The following is a 25,706-nucleotide window of genomic DNA, read 5'->3' on the forward strand; positions in this document are numbered from 1 at the left end:
AATGGTGCTTTATTGGAAACCAAACTGACTGCACTCTGGTGGCAAAGTTTCATAACAAAATTTCTAAACTGAACGAAAAAGGAACAATGTATGGATGCTCAGTTATTTCACAATATTTCAAAGCAGTAACTTTTTTCAGAAGCACAGATGTGGTCAGCACAATCTGGACCAACCTTGATATGAAATGTGGCTATTAATTAAATCTTGATGATTTAAAAATTTGTACTCTACTGTTACACTGTTTATTGCAAAGGGACATTTGAATGGCAATGAACCATTTTCAAAAGGTGCTTAATGTCATCATTCCAGAAATGAGACTTTCACTGTGTGTGCTGAAACAACACACTTGTTACACTGCTTGGAGCAAGAAATTAATTGGACATAGAATAATTTTTTCCTAAAAACTTACACAAACATTCACATCCACAGGAAGGGCTGGAAGGAGGATCCAGGGAACTACAGGTCTGTCAGCCTGACCTCCATGTCAGATAAGCTCTTGAGTGAGCAGATCCTCTTGAGAGGCAACATGTTGCACATGCAGGACAACCAGTGGATCAGGGTTTAGGAAAGGCAGGTCCTGCTTGAATGACCCGGTCACCTTCTATGACAAGGTGACTCGTTTAGTGGAAGGGTGAAAGGCTTTGGACATTGTCTACCTAGACTTTAGTAAAGCCTTTGACAGCAAAGGCCGTCTCCCACAACATTTTCCTGGAGAAGCTGGCAGCCCATGACTTGGGACAGGTGCACCCTTCACTGGGTTAAAAACTGGCTCTGTGGCCAGACCCAGAGAGTGGTGGTTACATCTAGCTACTAGTGGGGTTCCACAGGGCTCAGCTTAGGGTCCAGTTCTGCTTAATGTCTTTATCCATGATCTGGATGCAGGGATCAAGTGCACCTTCCATCATTTTGCAGATGACACCAAGTTGATGGGAGTGTTGGAAGCTGGAGGGTAGAAAGGGATCTAGACAGGCTGGATCAATGGGCCAAGTCCAACTGTATGAGGTTCAACAAGGCCAAGTGCTGGGTCCTGTACTTGGGTCACAACAGCCCCATGTAATCCTACAGGCTTGGGGGAGGAGTGGCTGGAAAACTGCCTGTAGGAAAAGGATCTGGGGGTGCTGGTTGACAGCCAGTTGAACATGAACCCAGTGTGCCCAGGTGGCCAAGAAGGCCAATGGCATCCTGGTTTGTATCAGAAATAGTATGGCCAGCAAGACCACGGCAGTGCTCATCCCCCTGTACTCAGCACTTGAGTACTCAGACCTTGAGTCCTGCATCCAGTTCTGGGCCCCTCACTACAAGAAAGACCTTGAGGTGCTGGAGTGTGTCCAGAGAAGGGCGATGAAGCTGGTGAAGGGTGTGGAGCACAAGTCTTATGAGGAGAAGCTGAGGGAATTGGGGTTGTTTAGCCTGGAGCAAAGGAGGCTCAGGGAAGACCTTATCACTCTCTACAACTACCTGAAAGGAGGTTGTAGCAAGGTGGGGGTCATTATTGTCTCTCAAGTAACAAGACAAGAGGAAATGGCCCCAAATTATGCCAGGAGAGATTTAGATTAGATATTTGGAAAAATTTCCTTACTGAGTGGGTTGTGAAACATTGGAACAGGATGCCTAGGGAGGTGGTGGAGTCTCCATCCCTGGAGTTATTTAAAAGATATGTAGATGTTACACTTAGAGACACAGTTTAGTAGTGAACACAGGGTTGCTGTGTTAATGGTTGGACTTGATGATCTCAGAGGTCTTTTCCAACTTTAATGGTTCTATGATTCTATAAACATTAAAAATAGAATGGATGAGAATTTAGCGTAAGTTATAAAAGAACTAAAATAAGTAAAGTGAAACAGCTCATTTGAGCCCATTAATAGGAATAAACAATTTTATTATTCAACAGAAGTATATAAGGTTGGAAATTATATACAAGATAGGATAAGAGGGGGACAGAAGCCCTTAAACAAAACCCGAAAGTATGTTTAATAAGCAATTCTCTGGGTTTTTTAATAATGATGGACTACATTTATGCTATGCTTACAGAATTTTTATGTTATGCTTTCTTTCATTTTTAACTCTTTCTGGCAAAGATTACATTCATATGGGCCCAAATAATTACAAAGAAGTCTCACTTGAATAGTAACTTGACCTTGTTTTTCTTACATTATTGGGAAAACTCTAGCCATCAACTACAGAATCATTTCCTCCTCTAGTCCAAACCTCAATATATTATAGAGTGGATCTGAATTAAAAAAAATTCCACCCATTTAGATACTTCTACTAAATGAAACTATTTCAACATGAAAGATTAAAATGGCAATATAGACACTAAGTCCTAACTTAAAATGGCAATATAGACACTAAGTCCTAACATTCCATACCACCAAGAGGTTCAAATGCTGTGAAGAAACAAAATAGTGTTTTGGCAATTTAGTAATTTGTAGCTTGTCAGACAGCCTGTGATAACTGTCCAACACAGCTGGGAGGTACCATAACTTCATTTAAGATTTTTTTAATGGAAAGTTTAGTTTTATTTCAGTGAAACACTAAATAAAAGAAAAAAATCTAAAATTAAAAAAATAAAGTGCAGGTTGAACAATCTCACCCAGGTATATAGCTAGGAGAGACGTTAAACATCTCTAAAACCACTAACAGCGCAGATTAAAGTGAACATAGAGAATGCTGAGTGACAGGTAAAAATCTGGATCCAGCAACTGGTGCTATCAATAGAAATTATACCCACAGTGAAAAAAAATCCATTAAAAGTGTGCATTTGGCTCACTAGACAGAGACTCCCTCAAACCATGCATTAAAAAGCTCATGAGTGAACATGCTGTTAAAGAATTTAAAGAATAACAAAATTATGAACAGAAGAAAATATTCTAACAAATGTCTACAAGAAAGAAAAATGACCAAATTCCTCTACAGTTACTTGCCTTGTTTTCCAAACTTTAAAAGAAAATTCCTAAATGCATGCTTCATGTACAGCCAAAGAACAAACATATATAGTTAGCAAACTCCATCTAATATCTTGCCATATAAAATTATAAACAGTATTACATAAACACTACAAAATTCTCTGAACTTTGCTGTTGAATACCATTTCCAAGTAGTGGAATGTCTTACCCTACTGATGTGCAGTCTCTGTCATTTCAGTTTATGAGCGTTTTGGATATCTATAATTTTAACTTCTGAAAATTATTTCTAAGAACAACCAGAAATGTAAAATAGCCAATGTGATATAAAATCACCAGCCATGTCTTCCAGTAGTGGAACTATTCATCCAAGAAACAGGTATAAGTTCAATTTGGCAAAGTTAAATGACAGTCATTTTGCAGAAATTAACTTTTCTTTTTGCAATGTTGACTGTGAATGGAGACTATTATTTTTCATTGCCTAGATAGTGATGCAATTTTCAAAGCAAAATGAGCATTAAAAACATTCATTCCATGCTTCTGCAATGAACAATCTAAGATACATAATGGCAAAACAAGACATTCCCTTTAATCTTTATGAACATATTGTATCCTCTTGAAGTTAAAATGAGAAAGGAGGGGATAAGCTCACTATATTTTTGATAAACATTTCCCTCAGGAACAGAAGTCTTTTGTGTGCAGATGAAGCAGCCTACCTGACTGCCCACCCCTGAAGATCCAGTCATCCTGATGACCATTCCACAGTTTCTTTCCCTTGGGCAGGCCAGTCTCTTTTCATTGCTTTGCTTCAATGGAGATGAAATTTTGGTGCCAATATAGGGACGAAATATGTTTCACCAAAGGGCACAATTTATACATCTATGAACGGGTTTCCAAGTATTTGACTTTGATACCAGCTCACATTTTAGATGTGCTCCTCTACAACAGGACCAGACAGGACGTACTGTACAAGTGACTACACTAAAACACTAATTTTCCAGAGGTGTACTTGAAATCTATCTCCTTTCAAAATACTTGCCTAATGAGTACAGAACACGGCATGAGGCCACGAGATTTTAATAGCAATATATTAAAAAAACGGCACATCGGTAACCCTGCTAACTATTAACTAATGTAACGGGTGCTAAAAGTGGAACATCTTATGTGTTAGAAAAAAATTACACAAAATAATAGTCATTAAAGAAGACCATAAGCATTGAGCCACAGATTCTATGAAAAATCATTCAAGCAGTGAGATCAAATAACTTTTCTACAAGACCATTTCCCAAGCTATATTAATAGAAGATTTACAGAGGAATGCTGTCTATGGCTGACTACATGTCTCAATGTATGTGGAGAGTGAGTGTTTAAACAAAAAAAAAAAAAGAAAGACATCCACAACAATATAAAGCTATTTAGCACCACTGCATGGTGTTTCAAGCATTTGTGCATGCACCTAGTGCCATTCAAACACTGCAAGCCAGAGAGCTGTACCACATATTTTAAGTGAGGAAAAATTCTTTCTCTCTTCTCTCCATTTTAAAGGACACTTATAACAAAAAAAAAAAAAAAAGATTTTGCAGAGTTCCTTTCGAAATTTTGAAATTCCAAAGTGGGAAAAAGCTATATGCATCCACAGTAGAACAATCCTCTGATTTATATCACAACTCTTATCAGAGATTCTCTATCTCAGCCTTGAGACAAAGCAGCAAAGGGGGTCCTAAAACACAGCTGAAGTCAAGGGAAAGCAAACTAATGCCATGAAATGGGTGAACTTATAGGTTCAGAAATCACAAGGCACAAAAGATACTTCAAAACTTTCAGACCCTGTTCTTGATTTTGGCACACCTAGTAAATGAATCCTTTGAGACGGTTTGAACTGGTCTTACTGTCACTCAGCTCTGTTTATAGTTACCATTATACAATCTGATCTTAACAGGATGGCAGAGAAATATGTAGTATCTTTGGTCCATATACTGAACTCCAACTCTCCATATTAAAAAAAAAAAAATTACACTTACATAAACACATTACTCGGAATTACATCTGCATATGTTTACATGGCTTTGAAGCTTGATCTCAAAAATACCTTACTGCCAAAATAATTATTTACCATAAAAATACTTTTCTCTGATATTATTAATCCACTAACACTCTAATGAAACCAACTGGATAGAAATATTTCATTTTTTAAAGTCAGTTACCTCTATTGTTATGTTATCTTCAGGCTATGCAGTTTGAAAAAGGCAGATCTATACCACTATTTGGAATTGAAATCTACAGTTATCACCAAGGAAATAATTTCAACGCAGAGGGTCTATTTGTCTAATATTCTAGATAGACATTCCCCTCTATTTTCTCCTTTGGTTTGTTTGGTGGTTTTTGTTTCTTTGTTCTGTGGTGGTTGTTGTTTCTGTTTGATTGATTTTTGGTTTGGGGGGTTGTGTTTTATTGTTTGTTTGGTTGGTTTTGCTTTTTTTCTTTTCTCACCCTCGAAAGGTTGGAAAATGAAAAAGAACTCTGGTGGCTGGTGTGCCACCTCCTTAGCTCAGTATAAACCATGTTAACTCCACATTCACAATGGAGCTTTGGGTAATAGACCTCTTTCTGACACAGTGTAAGTATCATGTAGAACTAATAGCTGGCTTTATTCCTATTTTAACTAACTTATAATTTGTGAGTTTTTACTTTAATTCTATTTAATTTTCCTTCTTTCATTTCCAGTAGTTAGTGAGTAACAACCTTGTAGAAATCATTAAAACTGAGAGGGAACTTTGCTATCTGCTGTAACTTAGCCACACTATCTCAAGCAGATGATCTCATCAGATGATGGCTGGGTGCTCTTGTGGTAACTGTCTTTCAGGGACAAAAAATACCAGAATGAATCATCAGCCTGTTAGAATTGCATCTTGTTACTGGACTGTGATACTCCTGTTTAAGGGGAGGACTGTATTGTTTGGCATATCTTGACACTATGCTTCACTGAACAGGATTGTTGCTTCTTGGCACTACCTTACTATGAAATGAACTCTCTTGGGTGTGCATTAACTCCATCACTGAATTAATGCAAAGTTACCACCACAGACTCTTAATTTCTATCTCTTTAAGCCTCATTCTACTTGTACATTGTTGGAAGTCATTTAAAGATGCAGCTTTCTGAGACAAAGGAGTAAATAAACTCAGATATTTAATTTCTCAGGTCAACATTTAAATGCAGCTGTTAAAAAAAGGCCTGTCATAAAAGTTGATTCCTTTAGAAAACAACAGCTTTTAATTACTCATGTGAAAAAACAGAATGATTCAGAAAGGAGTTTACAGAGGCTGAAATTTAGGAAGGATACAAGCATATAAGATATATATACTTAAATACTGCAAAAAGTAATTTCCACTAATTGTAGTCATTGCTTTCTGTTTCTGTTGGAGGCATGCTTTTTAATGATCCTGAAGCCTGAATGTCTGCATGTTTTATAGTTTCCATTTCTTTAGAACCTTTTACTCCACTTAACATAAGGTAGAGAAGGGAAATAGATTATTCCAGTTTCCTATAGCACCCATTTAAAAATCCTGAATAGTTAATTTATTTAGCTTTACCTTTAAGGTTAATTAATAAATCGTATGCACAAAACGAGCTACACAATTATGACTATTACTTTGAGTACAGCTACAGAATTAAGTTAGATTTTTATCCACATTTATGAAAATTGTTTGATAAAGATTCATACAGACATTCCCTTGATATTCGTAATTTTCAATCTTAAGTAACTGACAGCCATATTTCATCAGGATCATTGATATGAAGTTTTAGAAGAGAGTGAAAAAGCTCTAGTCTTTTATGCACTGTTCACAGCTAAGTTTTCGGGGAACAGGAATCATTTAATAAGTTTATTTGATATTGAGAGAGAAATATAGCTCTTGAGCATTTACTTCAGGCACTAAATCTGATGCTGCGATGAGCTAGATCTTCAAAGTGTGCATGAAGTCTTTCTCCTTTAATCAGTGGAGAAAGCTTGAGTCTTCTGAAAGCCAACATATTGATCTGATCAAGGAATTGCTGAGACTGGAGCAAAGGAAATTATATGAATATATATGGAGCAGAAGTATATCAGGGCATAAAAAAATTGCAATTGACTTTTCTCAGTAGTTTCCCTATTCTTTTATCTATTTTTTCTCTTCTAGAAGTGTTTAGCCACAGATTATTACATATGGGTTGAACAAGGGAGTGACACTGGCTGTGTATGAATCTTAAGAGTTGAAGGATTTTTTTGAGGATTGAAGAAAAAAATCTGGCAAGTGCTCACTTTCACATAAATAAAGCATCTGCTCAAGGAGCAGCATACAAGTTTGGGGCAGGAAAAACTGGTGGGCTACATCAGAGCGTGCGACAAAGAGGATGAGAACCAGGAGCCAAAGTCATGCATGAAAAGAACATATGGCAGAAGGCAGAACTTAGAACTCTTCTGACCACCATGCTTGCTATCCAAGAACAAGAGTGTGACCGACTACACACCACAGTACGATGAGATTGCCTACGAGGACTGGTTTCTCACACGGACTATTCCCTGAATCACACCTCGACAATGTTTGGATAGGTGCCAAGAAATAAACAGTGTGGACAACAATTCAGAAGCCTGCACTGGGTCCTTTTTGATTCATATTTATAGACACAGTCATAAACCTCAGATCCTAGCCTGAAATGGGAAGATGATGGGCATTGACTCTTTTAGGCTCTTTTGAGAAGAAAGGAAAACTGGCAAAAGTCTATATAGTAAAACTATGTAATAAAGTATAAGAAAAGATGGTTCGCTAAATATTGCTTACTTTGGTGTGTAGTTTACTAGTTATTCAAAAGCTATGTATAAGTCTGAAGACAATATAAATATTATATGAATTAAAGATAACTTGTGTTTTTATATCTATTAAGAATGTATTTAATTGCAAAACCATGTAAGTTTCACTTTACTTTTTTCTTGTGAAAACTTGTTCTTGACAAAAAAATGAATAATTATGTTAATCATTACAGAGGTATTTACACATCTATAGCAACTACAAGAAGTGATTCCTGTTCATATTCTTAAAAATAGCAAGTGTAATTCACACAGTGGTTTAAAGGCTGTACCCTTAAATTTTCCTTTGTGAAAACATGGGGTGCTCTGGAATAACTTGATGGAAACAGGAGAGAGATCTAAATGGGTGTTTCGGGCCATTCTACAAAATCTATGTTTGTGTGACAGGTTCAATTTTCTCTCATATTAGGAGAAAATGTTGAAATATAAGTGGTTGAATTTTTGTTAACTACAAACAACCACTTTAAAATTCACAATGCTGTGCTTATGCACTACACGGCCTCAGAAAAAGCAGTAATTTCATTACAAATGAATTCTGAGTATATGTGTAATAGTTTATTAAAATATTTGTTTCCTAACTGAAAATTTTAGACCTTTTCTTTACACCTTTGTCCAAGTTAATATCAATGCTGGGCCTTTTTTTTTTCTTCTGTTTTCTTTAACATATTTGAAAAAAAGACCTTTTGAAACATTTAAATAAATTCAGTCTCTTGGTATATTTTAGGCCAGCAATACATTTATGAAAGATGAGTCAGAGCTCGATCTTGGGTTCTGCATTTAAGACACACATCACTAATTCTGATACAAAGCAGATTAGGCAGATGCCATTTGGATAAGTAAACAAATCACATAATGTGCTGAAGTTTCTAGAAAGTATAAACAGGATTTACAATATACGAGATCTAAAAATCCTACCTTGGAAAAGGTGAATCAACTTACAATAACAGACAGAAATCCAACTTGCTTGTTTTCTAGGATTCCCAAAGCTAGAGAAGGTACATCATCTGAAAGCTCCTTTCACTAACATTTCTTAGTGTCCTAGCTAGGACTGGAAAATTTTATGATATAATTCATATAACTACAGGATTATTTAATGTTTTTGTAAAATTTCATGTATATGAACATGGAATGGAAGATTGAAGGTGGAACAATAAAGTGCAAAGACAGAAGGCAATGGATACTTTTAAAATAATTTTCTCCCATATGGTATTCTAGACTGTCTGTGAAGGCAGAAATCAGACTTTGTTCTCTGCCAATGTCTATAAAACTTGTGTAAGCAGCTCAGTATGAAGTTATAAATGAAATGTTAATTACTATACTGGATCAGATTACTCATTGGAGCACCAATGCCACGGCAGCCCTTTTTTAAGTAGAGAGATAACAGGCTGTTAGTTAAAAGTTGATTTATGCATTGAAGTATGGGTTACATGTCTTCATTTTTTCATATAATATCATTGTTATCTGCATGCACCATACAGACATCTACTTGTTTCTATTTTATTCCTTGTAAGACCTTGGTCACACGTTTATTCAGAATTAAATGTGCTCAAGTACAGTTAGGAATCTTTGGTTTTTCCTTGAGCAAGATTAAACAGACATGTCAGCCTAGTTTATCTTTGTATTCACTTTTCGGTGGAGTGCATGTAATTCCAGTTCTCAATGTGGGTTTTCACAGGTTTTATTTACTCACAAAAAAGCATTCCTCTTTGCTTTAGATGACATGAATCATTCAAGCCTGAACTAGTCACTAGGCTGTCTTTACAGCCAGTGGTAGAACTTCCAGAAGACAACCCATACCCTCATTTTAAACATCTGAGATGGTATGAGTTGCTAAGCAGTATTTTCCCTTGATTTGAAAGAAAGCTTGGGGTGACTTTGTCAAACTTCGTTATGGTTAAAGTAAGTAAAATGAATCCAAACCATAAAATCTCAATTTAAAAGAGCATTGCAAGTGATGGTTACTGAAAATTTAAAAAAAACCTAACCTGTATTTTTTTAGTGTTCTTTTTGCACATTAATGCTGTTCTTTTCTCTGAATGGTTTGAACTACTCCCTCTTACATTTCTGTCAACACTGAAATTTAATCTGCCTATAGATATCCTCTTCATTTTTCTGTACCCCCTGGAGATATTCAGGTTTTCCTGTCTTTGACTAGTCTGCGTGACTTTGTGATATCTGCATGCTTTATAAAATTACTGATAATTCAAACATTGTTATTCATAAAATTAACATTAACAAAAAGTGGCTTTCCACTTGAAATTTTTTTTATTTTCTGTCGGTTCATCCATGACAACACACTGTACTTCAAGATTATTTGGCTTCTCATTAATATCAACTAAGAGCTGTAAGCTTGATTTTGGACAAGAGAATGTCCTTTTACCAATTTTTGGTTGCTGCTTTTAAGGAAATATATTTGAAAACACAGGGAAAATTTTCTCTGACAGAGGAATCCTAATCTGCCATAGAAAATACATATCTCCTAATACTAATCCCTATTTCCAGTTCCACATGCCTCCTATACCTTTAAAGACAGCTATGCCTCTGGCAGTCCAATCTTCCAGTTTAGAAATTTTCTTTTTAAGTTAAAGGAGGAATATTTCTTATTAGCAGTTTGCCCACCATCTAGTACACATCTTCAAAGCTCTCAATGGTTTATTGTGATGGGACCCCAAATAGCCAAAGCCTCAAGATGGATCTGCTCTGGCCTTCAGTGTTCAAAAAAAAAAAAAAATCAAAAGGCTATTAAAAGCCAAGATTATTACTTTAATCTAAAATCAGGAAGTCAACTTTCAAAACAGACAAAACTGAAAGTAATTAGTTAACAGAAAATGACAACATGGTTTGAAAGATTTTTTTCCCTCTGCATGTTGTATCCTTGCAGGTGGGTCTGTGCTTTCAGTGAATTAAGGGACTCTGAGTGGTAGCAAAAGCTTCTGTTTGTTCACACTATCATTTTCCTGTGCCTGCTCAGCTGGTCTGGAGGAGGAGGAGGAGGTGGAGGAAGACGAAGAGAAGGAGCAGGATGAGGAAGGAGGCTTCTACCTCCTCTCAAAGGCTTTTATTTCACCTAATCATTTCTTAAAGGAATATAACACAGAACTGAGAGCATACAAATAAAACAAATACCATCTGTCCCAGCCATGCATGATCAAAGCAAATTGTTGCTTTTACATTTGTTAAGTTTTTCATAGCATATTCTCTATCCTTGAGAGGAAAGCTAAGAGGAGATAGGCCTTGCTTTAATGGAAATACATATGATTTTACTGAGCTGCTTAAATAACCTAATAAAGTATAGATATTGGATCATCTGGATTTTAAACCAGTCTTTGATGTTTTGTTAAGAAGTAATGAAAAATATGAGTTAAAAGTCATCACACTGAAAAGTTTAACAGTGGCATGGCAACTGTCCTTTTGTATCTCAGCTATTTTCAAGCATATTATAATGTGGCTTTTGATAGTCTACCGTATAGTTAAGGTAATTTTCATCATTTCCCATTTGTCATGAACTGAGAATATGCAGTGGACAGTCACAATTTGCAGTGTGGCTTTTGTGTAGTAACTTTTTAAGCCACAGCTACTTGTTTGTGTGTCTTGAAAGGAAGAGAAAATAAAATCCCCTCTGTGGAAGAAGTCAGGAGATTAGCATATTTGTCAAACGCAATTAGATGTTTAAATTGTATATATACCACTATTCACTTAGAAACATCATTCAATTAGAAATGAACTTGTAAACTGAAATCAGTAGAAGAAAAAAAGTACTCAGGGCATTACTGTGAAATTTGCTACAAAATTGGATTTTTTTTCTGAAAAGAAGCAGCAGTTCATACTTAGTAGTGAATCACTTTTCTCATATATCTGAACTTTAAAGTGAATTGACACAGAAAATACAGCAAAAAGCATGTAAAGGTCCTGAGAGAATATTTTATGGTAAATAGCTATGGAATATCTAGGACCCCTGGACACTCAGAACTATCTACCTTTCAGCCTCACATCCGTGCCTGGGAACCTCATAGAATCTATGCAAAGGTTCCTGAAGGACAGGGAGGTGATTTGAGACAGCCAGCACAGGTTCACCATAGGCAAGTCCTGCCTGACCAACCTAGTGGCCTTCTATGATAGAGTGACTTCTGTAAAACCTCTGACATGGTCCCCAAAACATCCTTCCCCCTAAACTGGTGAGAGATGGATTTGATGGGGGGACTCTGGTGGATGAGGATTTGGTTGAATGGTCACATCCAGAGGGTAGCAATTCATGGCTTAGTGTCCTAACGGACACTGATGTCAAGTAGTGTTCCCCAGGAGTTTGTACTGGGACAAGTACAGTTTAATATCTTACTCAATTACATAGACAAAAGGATCAAGCGCACCCTCAGCAAGTCTGCAGATGACACCAAGCTGAGTGGTGTGGATGACAACACCAGAGACCTGGATAAGCTTAAGAAGTGGGCCCGTGGGAACCTCAAAAGGTGTTAAACTAGGCCAAGTGCAAGGTGCTGCACCTGGGTTGGGTCAACCCCTCCTATCAGTACAGACTGGGGTATGAACTGATTGAGAGCAGCCCTGTTGAGAAGGACTTGGGGATACTGAGGCATGAAAAGCTGGACCTGGGCTGGCAATATGCGCTTGCAGCTGAGAAACCCAACTCTGTCATGGGCTGCATCAAAAGAAGCATGGCCAGCAGGTTGAGGGAGGTGATTCTGACCCTCTACTTCACTCTGGTGAGACCCCACCTGGAGTACTGCATCCAGTTCTGGGGTCCCCAGCACAGGAAAGGCAGGAACCTGTTTTTTGTCCAGATGAGGGTCACAAAAATGATTAAAGGGCTGGACCACCTCTCCTATGAAAACAGGCTGAGAGAGTTGGACTTGTTCAACCTGAAGAAGAGAAGGCTCCAGGGAGACCTTATTGCAGCCTTTCACTACTGGAATGGGGCTCATAAGAAAGATGAGGACAAAATTCGTATTAGGGCCTGTTGCAACAGGACACAGGCTAATGGTCATAAAATAAAAGAAGGTAAATTTAGCATAGATACAAGGAAGAATTTTTTTACAACAGGAATGGTTAAACACTGGAACAGGTTTCCCAGAGAGATGGTAGATACCTGATCCCTGGAAACATTCAGGGTCAGACTGGATGTGGGTCTGAGCTACCTGAGTGAGTGGAAAAGATCTCTTCTAACCCAAACCATTCAATGATTCTATTCTTTAAACTATTCTATTGGATTGGTCTGTTTAAAGATGAATATAGATAAAGTTGGGTTTCCTTTATGCACAATATCCACTTCCTGCATTAAATGTGTTTGTTGACTTAAAAGAATATTTATGATTTAAAGTATAAATTTTTAAATTCTCAGTGGTGCAGAATAATTAATGCTAAGACAAGTCAGCAACTGCATAGTTTATTCTTCTCAGCTGAGATCAACATAAATGTTTCCTAAATTCCAAGTACATAGGCAGTCAGACAGCTATGCCAGCCCCCTGAGGACAGCTACACTAAAGCTGAATTATTCCAGATACATTCCTTCCTTGTTAGTGAAAATAAGAAATTACTCCTCGCTGATAAGAACCTTCTGTCCCCGTCTCAGCATGTCACCTGAGCTCAAGTATTCTAGTCAATGATCTGCACAGCAGTGACCCTATCCTTTTTTGATGGTTGACCAAGCATACGGGGAATAAATTCATGCCAATATGCCAAAGCACAGAGCTAGGTAGTCAGATTAAACCTATAAATTAATTTTATTTTTCTCAGTTTCTTTCTATTCCTTTGATGGTTTTATAGTTAAGAACAGGTCTACTCCTGAGTGCCTAAAAATATCTTATATGTGGGAAGAGAAAGATAATAAGACTGTTAAGATTCTGCATTTATCTAAACTAGCCAGTGCACAGCATGGTTCCCGACTCAGTTGAAAAGATGTTGCTGTTTCCCATGCAAAACCATGACTATATAGAGACACAGATTATTTGAATGCATTTTCTTAAAACATTTTCCAGCTTGTTTTTTTTTCACATTTTTCAGCGGACAAATGTATTACACTCCTGTCACTGTATAATATGAACTGAAGAACAGTAATAAATATTTACTATTGCACAGCAAGCTAAATTTTCAATGAGGACAATCCAACATTTTCCCTGCTTTATTCTGCCAACGAATTTCAAAATGTCCATATTTTCTAACTCATTCTAATGACATGCTGAAGAACTTATTGCAATAAGATTCTAACTCAAAATATGAGAGAATGTATTAACACCAGTTTGCTACCAGACAAACACATATTTTGAATTTGTTCATTACATATAACTTCCTAATACTTTCCCAGCACTTTAAAAGTGTAGCTATAGAAAGGTAATTGAATAATGAAAGTACTAAGCAAAGACAAAATGTTTAGAGAATACCTTTTCAAACTATTTTTTGGTTGAATTTTTAATAAAATGCTGCAATATTGTAGAAGCCTTTATGACTACTAATAAATGAAATTCAGTTGCTAAGCATTTTCATATTTGATTTTGTTATTATATGACTATATTGTCTGGCAACATTCCAGTAGCTTAAACAAAGTTTGAAAAATAAATCTGAATGAAATTTTGAAACTGTCACACATAGAAGAACTAATGTAAGAAATTCTAGGTTTAAATTATTTTGGTAATTAATAGATCCTTTTTTAGTTACTGATTATCTGTCTATGCTGATTATTATCACAGCATAACATGTGCAAAGACTGTTCTTTGGGAGAATGGAGTATTAAAAGATATAATGCGAACAAAATAAACATTTCTCAAGCTATTAAATAAATAAATATTATCTTAATTAGCACAATTTTATAAATTAACATTTGAAACACTCTATATCCTGGAAACACTCTAGCATATACCCATAGTTCAGAGTATTCTGATGAGTATTTTCCTAGTTTTGATTCAGAAACTTTGCATTTAGATCTTGAGATATGAAAAGTCCAGTGCGTAAGGCATTCCATGTGTGCTAAACCAGAGAGTAGATAATCAAGCAATACAGATAATCTGGAGGAGGAGGAGCAGCCCAATTTGGATTGTGATAGAAGCAGTAACTCTATATACTTGCAATTTCTGATTTTCAATAGGTCATAAATTTGATAGAAGAAATTTCTATTTCTTACCTACATTTCCAGTCATTAGGTATGAATTCTGAAAATCCATCATTCCCATTCCAACAATGTGTATAAAATCTTCAATCACCTGCATTAACTCCACTGAGCCTGGATAGATCTAGCAGAGGAAGGTCAGACATGACGTTAGTTTTAATATCAAAATCTCTACAGCAGCAAATTCAAATAAAATGTGACAACAGTCAATCTTCTCTTCCCATGTTTCAAAATGGAACATTTTCTGTTACTGTAAAACAACCTGTTATTAAATCCTCATGCAAACAGACACTACTTCCCAGAAAGTTGTGTGAAGTCAACTTTGCACTGGAACTGTGGAATGTTTGCTCTAACTCACTGCACCAAAAACTTATTGGCCATTACTTTCATTAATGGTTACAGCATTTCATATTACAGAAGAATTCCAATTAAAATATTCTTCCTTCCTCTGGAAGATATCTTCAGTAACTTCAGAACTATTCATACAAATGGCTGAATGCAAATCTTACCGTACCCTCTCCAGGATGATAAATTTTGTTGCTTTAATCAAAGTGTAAGTAATATAAATTTTTACTGGTAGTTCTATTTTCATTGCTGATGTGGAGTAGTAGAATCATGGAATAGCTGAAGCTGGAAGGGGCCACTGGAGATCATTTGCTCTGTGAGAGCAAAATGAGCTCTAGCAAGCTGCCCAGAACCACATACAGCTGGATTTTGAATGTCTCCCAGGACAGACACCCCAGAGCCTGTCTGCACAACATGTTCTAGCATTCAATCACTCTCACAGCCAAACAGTCTTTCTTATATATAAATGGCACTTTCTGTATTTTAAGTTTTGCCCTTGTTTTTTATTCTGTCACTGCACACCACTGAGACCTGGCTCAGTATTCCTTAATCCCCCTTCCCTTCAAGATTTTTTAGTATTGCCAGGACCCTTACTCTTCCAAGCAAAATAGTATCAGATATTTCAGCCTCTCCTTGAATATCAGACGTTCTAATCCCCTAAATGTCTTCACGGTTCTTTGCTGGGCTCTTTCCATTATGTTCATGTCTTGCAATAGAACTGGACACAGTAAACTAAAATAAATTGCAGTAGCCTTGGTGTTGCTAATGTAGCCTCTCATTTTGACTTTCAAAATGATAAGGACTCGCACATTTCCAAGAAACTTTATTTGCAAAGCTGTAAGCTACTACGATCACAAAAACATTAACTTTTTTTATATTCAACAATAATGATTCATTAGCAAAACAGCATTAAAGATCAAAGCAGTTATTAATAAGCTTAAAAGTTCTGTTCATATCACATATATAAAAAAATTCTTTTTGGTTTTTATGGACTGTTATGAACAAGACAATTTTCAGTAATAGAAAAATAATGGATGACCCGTTCATGGAGCTTTTTACTTCATATCTGTGAGATATCCAAATTTACTTTATGAGCAATATTCAACCCATTCTTTCCACTGCTGGGACTACAGACTCCAAAAAATGCCTATAGAGACTATAAATTGCTTCATGTTGCACTCCATCTTCATCTTGCTTTATCTATCTATATCCATAGTTGTTTGGAATTGCTTAGCAAATTTCACAATGTGCTTTGTTTTCTCCATGGATCTTTTATAAAAGGTAGGGTGGCAATACTATTTTGAAGAAGAATTTGTTGTGACATTTATTATCCTAAGAGGTTGCAAATATTGCTTCAAGTGAAGGAGATTTAACTTCCATTTTCCTAATGATGAGTTACTGAGGTAGCAAGTGTGGTTTTTGCATCTATCTCATTCAGAGCACACAAACTAACAGATTATGTACTAAGGAAATATTTCAATGAAAAGATTTTTTAAACCCTAGTTCTTCCACATAAAACTTTATAGTAATAACTTCAGCAGAAACTGTTGAGCAGTTAGTCTTATAGAGGTACTCTGCATTTTCATCTATCTGAATTACTGGTTAATCAATAGGATGCCAGCAGATCATGAATTAAGAATATGCAAAACAGCTCTTGTGTTTTGAAACACTGGTATAAAACTTATGCACTGTGGACTTGAAGTGGCTTCCTGTGTTAAAGCTGATGCTTTACATCAGCTCTTAAAAAAAAGGCAAGTGTTAAAGTGAGTTGCTTATCTGAATCCTATATAACCTGTAATTAATGGTATCAACTGTTAGCATTTAATCTAGAAAAAAAGATGTGCTGAGGCACTGCAGCTGTACACTTGACTGAAATCAGCAATTTGCTGACAGTAAGTAAGATTTTCTTTCCAGTAAAGAATACAGAAAACAGGCTAAGAGAACTATGCTAACAGTAGTTGAGGAGGTTAAGAAAACTATGCAAGCTGGCAAAAAGGTTGGTTAGAATGCACTTAGGTTTGCAGAAAATTTGTTTGAGTGGCTGAACCAGAAACAGAATCACCTTTAGTCCATAGTGTTTTTACTGGGTTGTATTCACAGCACATAATGGCTTGCACAGATTCTTTTCAAGTTCAGTTCCTACCTTGATTTTGACATAAAAACCTGAAAAAATCTTCATACAGGATGTAGTAATTTCAAGCAATACTTTTTTCTGTTTTATAATACAATTCTTTTTAACCCTAAATTTTCAATGTTTTGTGCAAAATATCATAGAAAATAATATTTTGCATAGGATTTTTTTTCCTTTCAATAGTGAAAGTAAAAAAAATCTTAGGAATACTTAGGGGTCCTGCTTATCCTTCATAGCTGATATTAAAGGTTACTCGCTTCCAAAGTTTCTTTGAGACTGCCTGTGTAACTGCATAAGAACAGTAATAAGACCAGCAGTATGGTTTTTTGGGGGGTCATATCTCAGAACTCTAAGATTTAGTGAACTCTCCAGCTTTATCACCAGGTAGCTATGGGCCCACTGCTCCTGTGTACAGCTCATCTTGGTGCTCTTTTGGGCTCCTGCCTGCCTACCAGTGCTGTGAGATAGAGAGAAGGAGCTATGGAAAAGTAGAAATAACTTGTCCCCTCTCTGTTTTTTAACACCACTTCTTCTACCAGGAGGGAAGGGAGGGAACTGGAGATTTGTTTTCCCTCTTTTACCTCCATGTTCTCAGAATTTCCTCCTAAGTCATTTCTTGATCTTTGTGGGACAGATGGTGGACAAGGCATGGGTAAGTAGACAAGGTGGAGGTAGAAGAAAACGCATTGCATTCTCCAAACCACTCCTGATTTTAAAATCTTCTATTGCACATAAGCACACTTGACTATTTTCCATACTGAAATACCTTGCTTTGTTTAAGCATTCTTTATATAGAAATGTTTCCCTGGCTTTGACCACCTCCATGATTTTTCCTCTGTACATAACTATGTTAATCCCCATTGTCACTGTTATTTGTATATAAATAAATATGTAAATAAATTTGATGGTATTATGGTCATGTTCACTAACATAAATATTTTTATATAATATATATATTTATATAGTTATATAATAATTATATTTTTATAATGACGTAATTATTGTCTTATAATTTCTTGGTATAAGCATATAGGAAATTCTTATATCCAAAAAAAGGGTTTTATTTGAATTTTAGACTCCGTTATTATAAAATAGTGATTTTTTATTGCTACATTTTCCTATTTTATACAATGCTATCATCATATCTAAATTAGTTGAGAAATTTGTTAGTCTGAGAATTACAACTGTTCTCCTAAATACAACCTTTTAGAAAAGGTCTACAGTTTACATTTCTGTAAGTTCTTTGATGGTGTCATATGAGGTCTTTAGGTGAGTTCTGATGTGTTGTGTTTAACAAAAGCAGCACTGTAGAAAGCCTTTAATAGCATTTTTCAGTTTTTGTATGTACTTCAATACAACATCCAAAGCAAAGACATAGTGAATAATCCTATGGAATGTAATAAAAATCTGTTTATCAAGAGAAGCACCTTATATTCTTTTTATCTAAGGAATTAGCCAGTGGGTCCTGAAATTGCTCCTTTTTGAAAAGGATCAGTTTTTTCCAAAATATTCTCTTGCTTAGGATTTTCTGTCGGGTGCATGTTTAACCTGATTTTTAAAACCAATTACACTTTGTAAAATCTTACCTGTTGTGCATCTTCCCATTTCTCTTTGTTTTCTTCATCTAAGAGATTACTAATGATTTGAAAGAAGTTCTGAAAAATCAATTAGATAAAAGACAAAGTAAAATTTTTTCAATGGCATAAACTACCATATCCTTAATTTGACATAAAGAAAGCTTTCCTTTTTCTATTACAGATGCAGTTCTGCAGCCTATTTTCTGTCAGTGGAAGAGATGAGGTAACAAAATATAGGGCATATAATACATGGTTAATTGTTAATTTTTGGCTATATAATCACGTTCCATAGTAATGCTTTGTATAAAACAAAAACCATTTTAGGCTTGCTAAATTTCCAAGTGTGATGGTGTTCTATCTGGATATTGCTCTCATTCCAGAAACAAGACAACTATATATTTTTCAAAAAACCCAAAGTATAGTTGAGAAAACACCAGCTTCGGGGTCTTTAGTTTCTATTCAAAACATAAAAATTATCCTTAATAACCAAACATAGGGCATATAATGGTATTTCATTGGTAAATACTGTTTGAAACCAAGTGCCTCTTAGTTTTAAATGTTACATGTACTTCTATCTTTTTAGGAATTTCAACATAAAAGCAATAGTTTCTGATTCTTTGGCCTTAGCCTGTTAATTTCTTTATCTGATTCTCCCATTCATTTAAGGGGGAAAAAGAAAAAACTAAGACATCTTCGATTTTGAATCATACATTTTAAAAATCACTTTCTTCCAAATGTTTGTGGAGAAATTTCCTTTCTAATTTTGTCTGTTCTCTCTACCAATTTGTATTCCCAACTTCTTCATCCTTAAAAGCTAAGAATTTGTGCAGTCTGTTCTCATCTTTGTATCACATTTTGTGCAGAATGTCAATTTTGTCTACAGCCTGCCAATTATAATTTATCTGTTCCTTCATAAAAGATACATGTACTTTCCACTAACCTTAACTGAAGAGTGCAATTAAGTTTCTCACAACCTCTAAAAAATTTTTAACCGTAAAACCAACCACAGGACCCTGCAGAACTCAGATTAATGGTCATAACTTCACCTGCACTTAGTTTTTAGCCAATTTGGGGGGGATAAAAAGGACTTAAATAAGGTTTAAGTAAGAAGTAACTTTAACTCATTATTAAGTACAAACTGCACAGGGACAAAAATTAGAGCAGAAATAACTTCCGACCTTAGTGTTTGATATGCTTGAAAAGACGTTAATTTCAAAATATGAGAAGTCCCAGACACTTAAGGTGTCTCACAACCATATAAGTAAAACATTTTAGGATAGAAAATTGAATAAAACTTGTGAAAACTATTTTTACATTATAACAGTTTACCAGTTTAATCTAGTCCTAACACAAACTGCTTGACAAGCAAGAGGATCTATCTTTGCCTAATCACTAGGAAGTTAACTATGTTAACTATAAAATTCACATAGATATAAATTGCTTTAACTTGACCAAATTTAATATAGAGGTGACTGACACTTTGCTGAACTTGGACCAAATAATTCTGTACATTAATGAGGCCACAACTCTCCTCTCACTGAAGTCAGTAGCAAAATATCCATAAACTTCAGTAACACAAAAAACGTAATGAGAAGAAACAAAATGGATTAACGATAGGACATAAAAGAAAAATGTTCTCATGGTTTGATCCAACTTGTAGGATTACTGAAGAAAAGTTTCTAGTCAAGTTGAAGATAAGAAGAGGATATATATACTATGTATTGCTTATATACCAGGAATACATTTAATGTCTTTCAGGCCTTCAGTAGCAAAATTAAGCACAATGCAAGGAGTTATGTTTAGTATTTATTTTAAAGGATTATGCCAGTTTAACCAGGTCAGCAAATCACAATTGTGCAGATGCAGCTTCTTCTAGGAAAAATGTATATCTTCACTGGTTCCCCAGGTAAAATAAACTAAACTGGCCAAGGCAGTTTCATGGCACTATAACCACTTTTACTTTAGGGCATTGTAATTTTGGAGAAGAGTTCTACTAGGTAGAGTCGGCCTTATGAAGATTTTGCCTGAGGAAAATGCTTTTCAAAACACGGTAATTCTGCACTCTTCCAGTGCAATATTGTAGAAACATAGTTGACAGAAATTTTAATTTTAACTTGTTAGGGTGTCATCAGCCGTCTAGCTGCAGCAGCATGGAACTCAGTGTGGGATAATTTATCATACTGGGGAGCTGGTTTGAAGCTAGTTTTGCATTACATTGCAGCCACCGATTCCCCTGCAGAAACAGGTTAAGCCTGAATAGCAACAGTATCCATGTCCATGCAATGAGAACTCAGAGGAGCCCAGATTGCCTGAAAAACACTCAGGAGTTAAAATGTTTCTTATAGATGATATATTACATGGGTTTGCTAATAATGTTATATGTTAATTAAATTTTATGTTTATTTTAGGTACACGTAAGCATTAAAATGACCAATTATTGACAGAAATATATGTGAAAATCTTATCAATAATCCTAGACTCAAGTACAAACAAAAGATGAGCAATAACGATATATACTTTATACTTGCCAATAAACCATAAATGATGAACTGGGCAACAAGAATGTCTTTCATCTTGAGATCTTTTTTTTTCTATTTCTATCACTGGTTGATGTCATATTTATGGTAGCAGTGGAGTATGTAGCTTTTTGAGTCAGCAATACCAGTGCTTTGCGAATTAAAAAGAGGATGATTAAATGGATTTCCTGCTTCAATAATGAATAGACATGAGATGCAGTCCAAAAATGTAACAGGAGAGGAAGGGTTAAAATTCATTCTTCTACTTTGACTATTCTTTTGTTTATTGCATGAATGCTGCAAGAAACAACATTGCCCTTTAGTAAAATGATTGACAAGTATGAAGGCCAAATTTTAGCAGCATTATGGATGTGATCCGAAGGTATTACTGCAGTAAACGCTGGACGTCCCTGTAGACTGAAGCTCCCTTCTTTCATGGCAGGGCTTAAATATTACTGATCTGGCCACTACAAGAAATGTTGGGACAGCCAGAACCAAATTTTGAAGTCCTTTATTTTTGCCCAGGCTTTTTTGATGATAATGCCAATTACAGTTGGGAATGGACAGTTATGTTTTTCCTAATTTAATTTCCTTCCTTTTAATTTTTTCTTCTATAATACAATGGCTGCAGTTCTCTATTCCAGTCCAAATTCTTTGACCCTCTCTGCAGGCACAAAGCTGTCATAAATCCTTTTATACAGCTAGAGAAGAATTTCTCCCTAAGAAGAATTAATGGATAGCCTTAAGTCACCTCCAGTTTTGGACTTCAACATAGGGAAATATCCGTGTGGGAGGAGGAAGGTGGAGGGGGAAAAAGGATTGGACAATCCTCTTAATCCCTGACTGACAGCAATGGGCCTGTGGCTAATATAAATGGGATTATATTGCTTTAAATTCTTTGGGGATAAACTTTGTTTCATGTTGGCTGCATCAGGGGATTGTACAACTCACTTTGCCATCCTGTCCTGAAAGGTAGCTCAAGCCCTTTTACAACAGTTCTGAATAGTGTTTCAAATTGTTGCTTATATTATGTTTATTTAGAATTTTTATTACCTTCCTGGTAGAATCCTTCTTACATAAGTACAGTGGCCATCTCATTACCTCAGTGTACCTATACAGGGTATTTTAGTGCCATTCACATACTACATGAAAGACCTTGCTTGTAGAAGAATTGAATGACTCGTCTTGCAATTACGTCTGTTACTGTACTGCAATTTTCAGTCACTGATGCAGGACAGCTTCTTGTTTAACTGCCTAATACAGGGTTATTTTTGTTCCTGACACTGTATATGCAATGTATATATAAATATTGTTGCAAAAAAAAGGTTAAAAGATGCAAAAGGCAAAAGAGTTGCATAATAAATAACTTGCCACTAGATATGTATACTTTAGAAATTTTATTTTGCTCTTGGTATCTGTCTACCTAAACAAGTGACATTTACTATGCAGCATATCAGGCAGTAGCACCTTCATTTTGAGTAATTAGTCTGAAATTTTCAAATTTGATCTCACTTTTCTGTTCATTTTTTTTTATGGAATCTTTGAATCACATCTTTTACACTATTCATGAATATTAATACTAGATATAACACAGAGATTATAGGCAGTTGAGGGACTATCCAGATGGATGGAATGTATAAGAAATAAATATACTCAAACATATATAGGATTCCTTTCTCAGTTTTAATGTAAGTGTTGTTTTCAGGTCTTAAAAAGTACTGTTACCCACAATTCATCCTAACCTACTTTTCTGACATCATGTAAAATGATAAATTATGACTTTCAGCGATTTTAAACCTCACTCATGCTTTTCTGATTTCTTTAAAACAGAAATCCACCAACTAAAAAATTCTGCTCTTTATCTAGTTCAAAATGTAGAATGTAATTAGAACACCACACAGGGCTTCTTCAGAAAGAAGAATTTTTGTGCAAATTAACTTCGTTTTCATCATTTTGTCACTTACTTTGATGATGGACTAGAAAGTATGAAAATATATAATAGTAAAAATAAAAAGCAAATGCAATCCTCCAGAGTATGGTAGAATATGAAGTATTGTTACATATGGAAAAATCCATGTTTCTCAGAAATTGACAGTAAATTTTAAACTTATGTTACTGAGACAGGATTTCATTTTATATCATCAGATGTCAGTAATGGGAATATTGCTAAATATATCCCCTGGGCAAAACATATGCTTGATTCTGATTTCACTTTCTTTCCTGAACACTATGCATTGTTTTCTTTTTATTTTACCTTATCTTGAAATTTCTTTTAATTTTTTTTAACTTTTATTTTTTCTGACTGTGTTTAAATACCTTTTTTTTTTTGCTGAGATTTAAGAATTCTTGGTATGTAGGAATGCAAATACTGAAATATAGTTATTTTTCTTTGATTTGAGAAATCCTTCCTTATTTCCTTCAGAATGTGGCTTATGAATTTTAATGTCTTCACTTCAAGATTATTAATTAAAAATTATTTAAATAATAGTTAATAATTTTGCCAAGTTCTGCCAGAATACTGTTACGATTTTGGAAACACCTCAACATTGCTGAAGTGAACAGAACTTTTGGTGCCGTTATTAGTGGGAAAAGAATCAAATTCTCTGTAATGTATGTAAACTGCATATGACCTGATCTGCTAAGCCCATGAACAAAATCACTTGTGTCAAGCAGTTGCTTGAGACTGGTTCTAAGATTTCTGTAGTGCCTGTGAACCATGAAGAAGTCACACTGGGCTATTAGATTTCTGACTGCATGAAAAATTTTCAGTGAACAACACACTGTTTAATGGTAAAACCAGGAAAGTAGGAAAAGATAGACTCTCATTCAATTAAAAAAAGGATTGTTCATTAAAAATACTTTTTGAAAAGCACTGTTTGAAAAAAATTATTACTTTTAGCTGGCTACAGGCAAACACAAGAAATGTTGGTTTTATTGCAGAATTTAATATTCTTTGTGCATAGAAAAACTAGAAAAGGTAAAAAGCAATAGCAAGCTCTTGAAAACCTAACTATGGAACAGTTGTCTTTTCCAAGATAACTCCCTTCATCTACATGCATACATTCCCAAGTGTATTTATAATCTGCTGTTACACAAATATGTATATGTGACCTGCATTAATAACTTCATTAGTAATTTATGAATGATCATTAAGCTCTCTTTTTCATAAATAATATATATATTTACCTTCTTAGTATTCTTTTTCAGTACATCTACAACCTTTGAAAAATGTCTAGATTTTCAGATGCAGATGAAACCAATATCCTGATTTAGAAGTCCTCAGTAATATTTATTTTAATCAACACTACACAATGTGTTGTGCAGCCTATTATGTAGAAATAATTATAGTGGTTGTAGCTCTGACAGCGTTTTCTTTGTCCTCTTGTACAAGAAGAGTTAATTTAACATGTGAAATAGAAAATTCATATCAAATGCACTATCCATTGCTCCTGTGCACTTTTAATGAGCTTTATTTATCTGAAATGAAGAAGCGATGCCAGAATAACATAACACTGTGGAGAGATTTTGAACTAAAAATGAACTAGTTTTGAACTGAAATCTACTGGAACAAACAACACTAGTGAACTGCTTAGTGCAAAAAAATACCAACACATCACTATCAATAAAACCAAACCTTGAAAGACAAAGATAATGAAGGTTACAAAGAAAGTATTTTACATTTTTCACTTGATGCATTGTTTTAGATATTTGTCTTATTAAAAGCAGCTGAGTCTTTTTCCTATTTTAAACGTGCATCTTACTTTTATGTGAACATTGCTTATGTCTATCATTCAGTGGGTAAAGCAGTTGACATGCAGTGTACTGACGAAAACTCCATCAATTGTTTGGTGGTTTTTTTGGGTAATGAAACATTACCTTACAAATGTTTCTCTTACCTGTACCCCATCAGATGCAGGGATATAACTCGCTCTTTTAAATGTGTCTGTAACATTTCTGAGAATTTCCACAGAAATTAGAAGGTCTCCAGCATAAAAATTTTTCCTCTGCGTTAAATCCAACAGTGTCTTGGTTACTTGGGACATGCCATCACCAGCCAACATCCTCTGTCCCTTAGCGAGGTGCTCTTTAATCTGTACCAGAAGATCAAAATTAATATCAGAACCTACTTTACTGAGGAAAAGGTATGATAAATTCTAAATACAGTCAAAATATTAAATATTAAAACTAGTAAAAAAAGAGGTTTGTCCTGTTAAAGATAAGACAAAATAGTAGACTATGATGACAGAAATATTATTTTTATCAGAGAATCATTAAT

At 35.2% G+C, this 25,706-nt stretch overlaps 1 protein-coding gene across 1 annotated transcript in view; it reads right to left on the minus strand.

The window, feature by feature from the left end:
- ADGRB3 (adhesion G protein-coupled receptor B3) overlaps positions 1-25,706 on the minus strand; it is a 458,329-nt gene that overhangs the window by 211,611 nt on the left and 221,012 nt on the right. Inside the window, exons 10-12 of the mRNA XM_018077922.2 lie at positions 25,327-25,521; positions 18,924-18,992; positions 14,877-14,985 (exon numbers count right to left, since the gene is read on the minus strand). Of these exons, the coding sequence (XP_017933411.1) occupies positions 14,877-14,985; positions 18,924-18,992; positions 25,327-25,521 (373 nt within the window). The remainder of the gene's footprint in view (positions 1-14,876; positions 14,986-18,923; positions 18,993-25,326; positions 25,522-25,706) is intronic.

Source organism: Manacus vitellinus, unplaced genomic scaffold (genome assembly GCF_001715985.3).
Source record: "Manacus vitellinus isolate BGI_N305 unplaced genomic scaffold, ASM171598v3 scaffold_4_pilon, whole genome shotgun sequence".
NCBI classification, from domain to species: domain Eukaryota; kingdom Metazoa; phylum Chordata; class Aves; order Passeriformes; family Pipridae; genus Manacus; species Manacus vitellinus.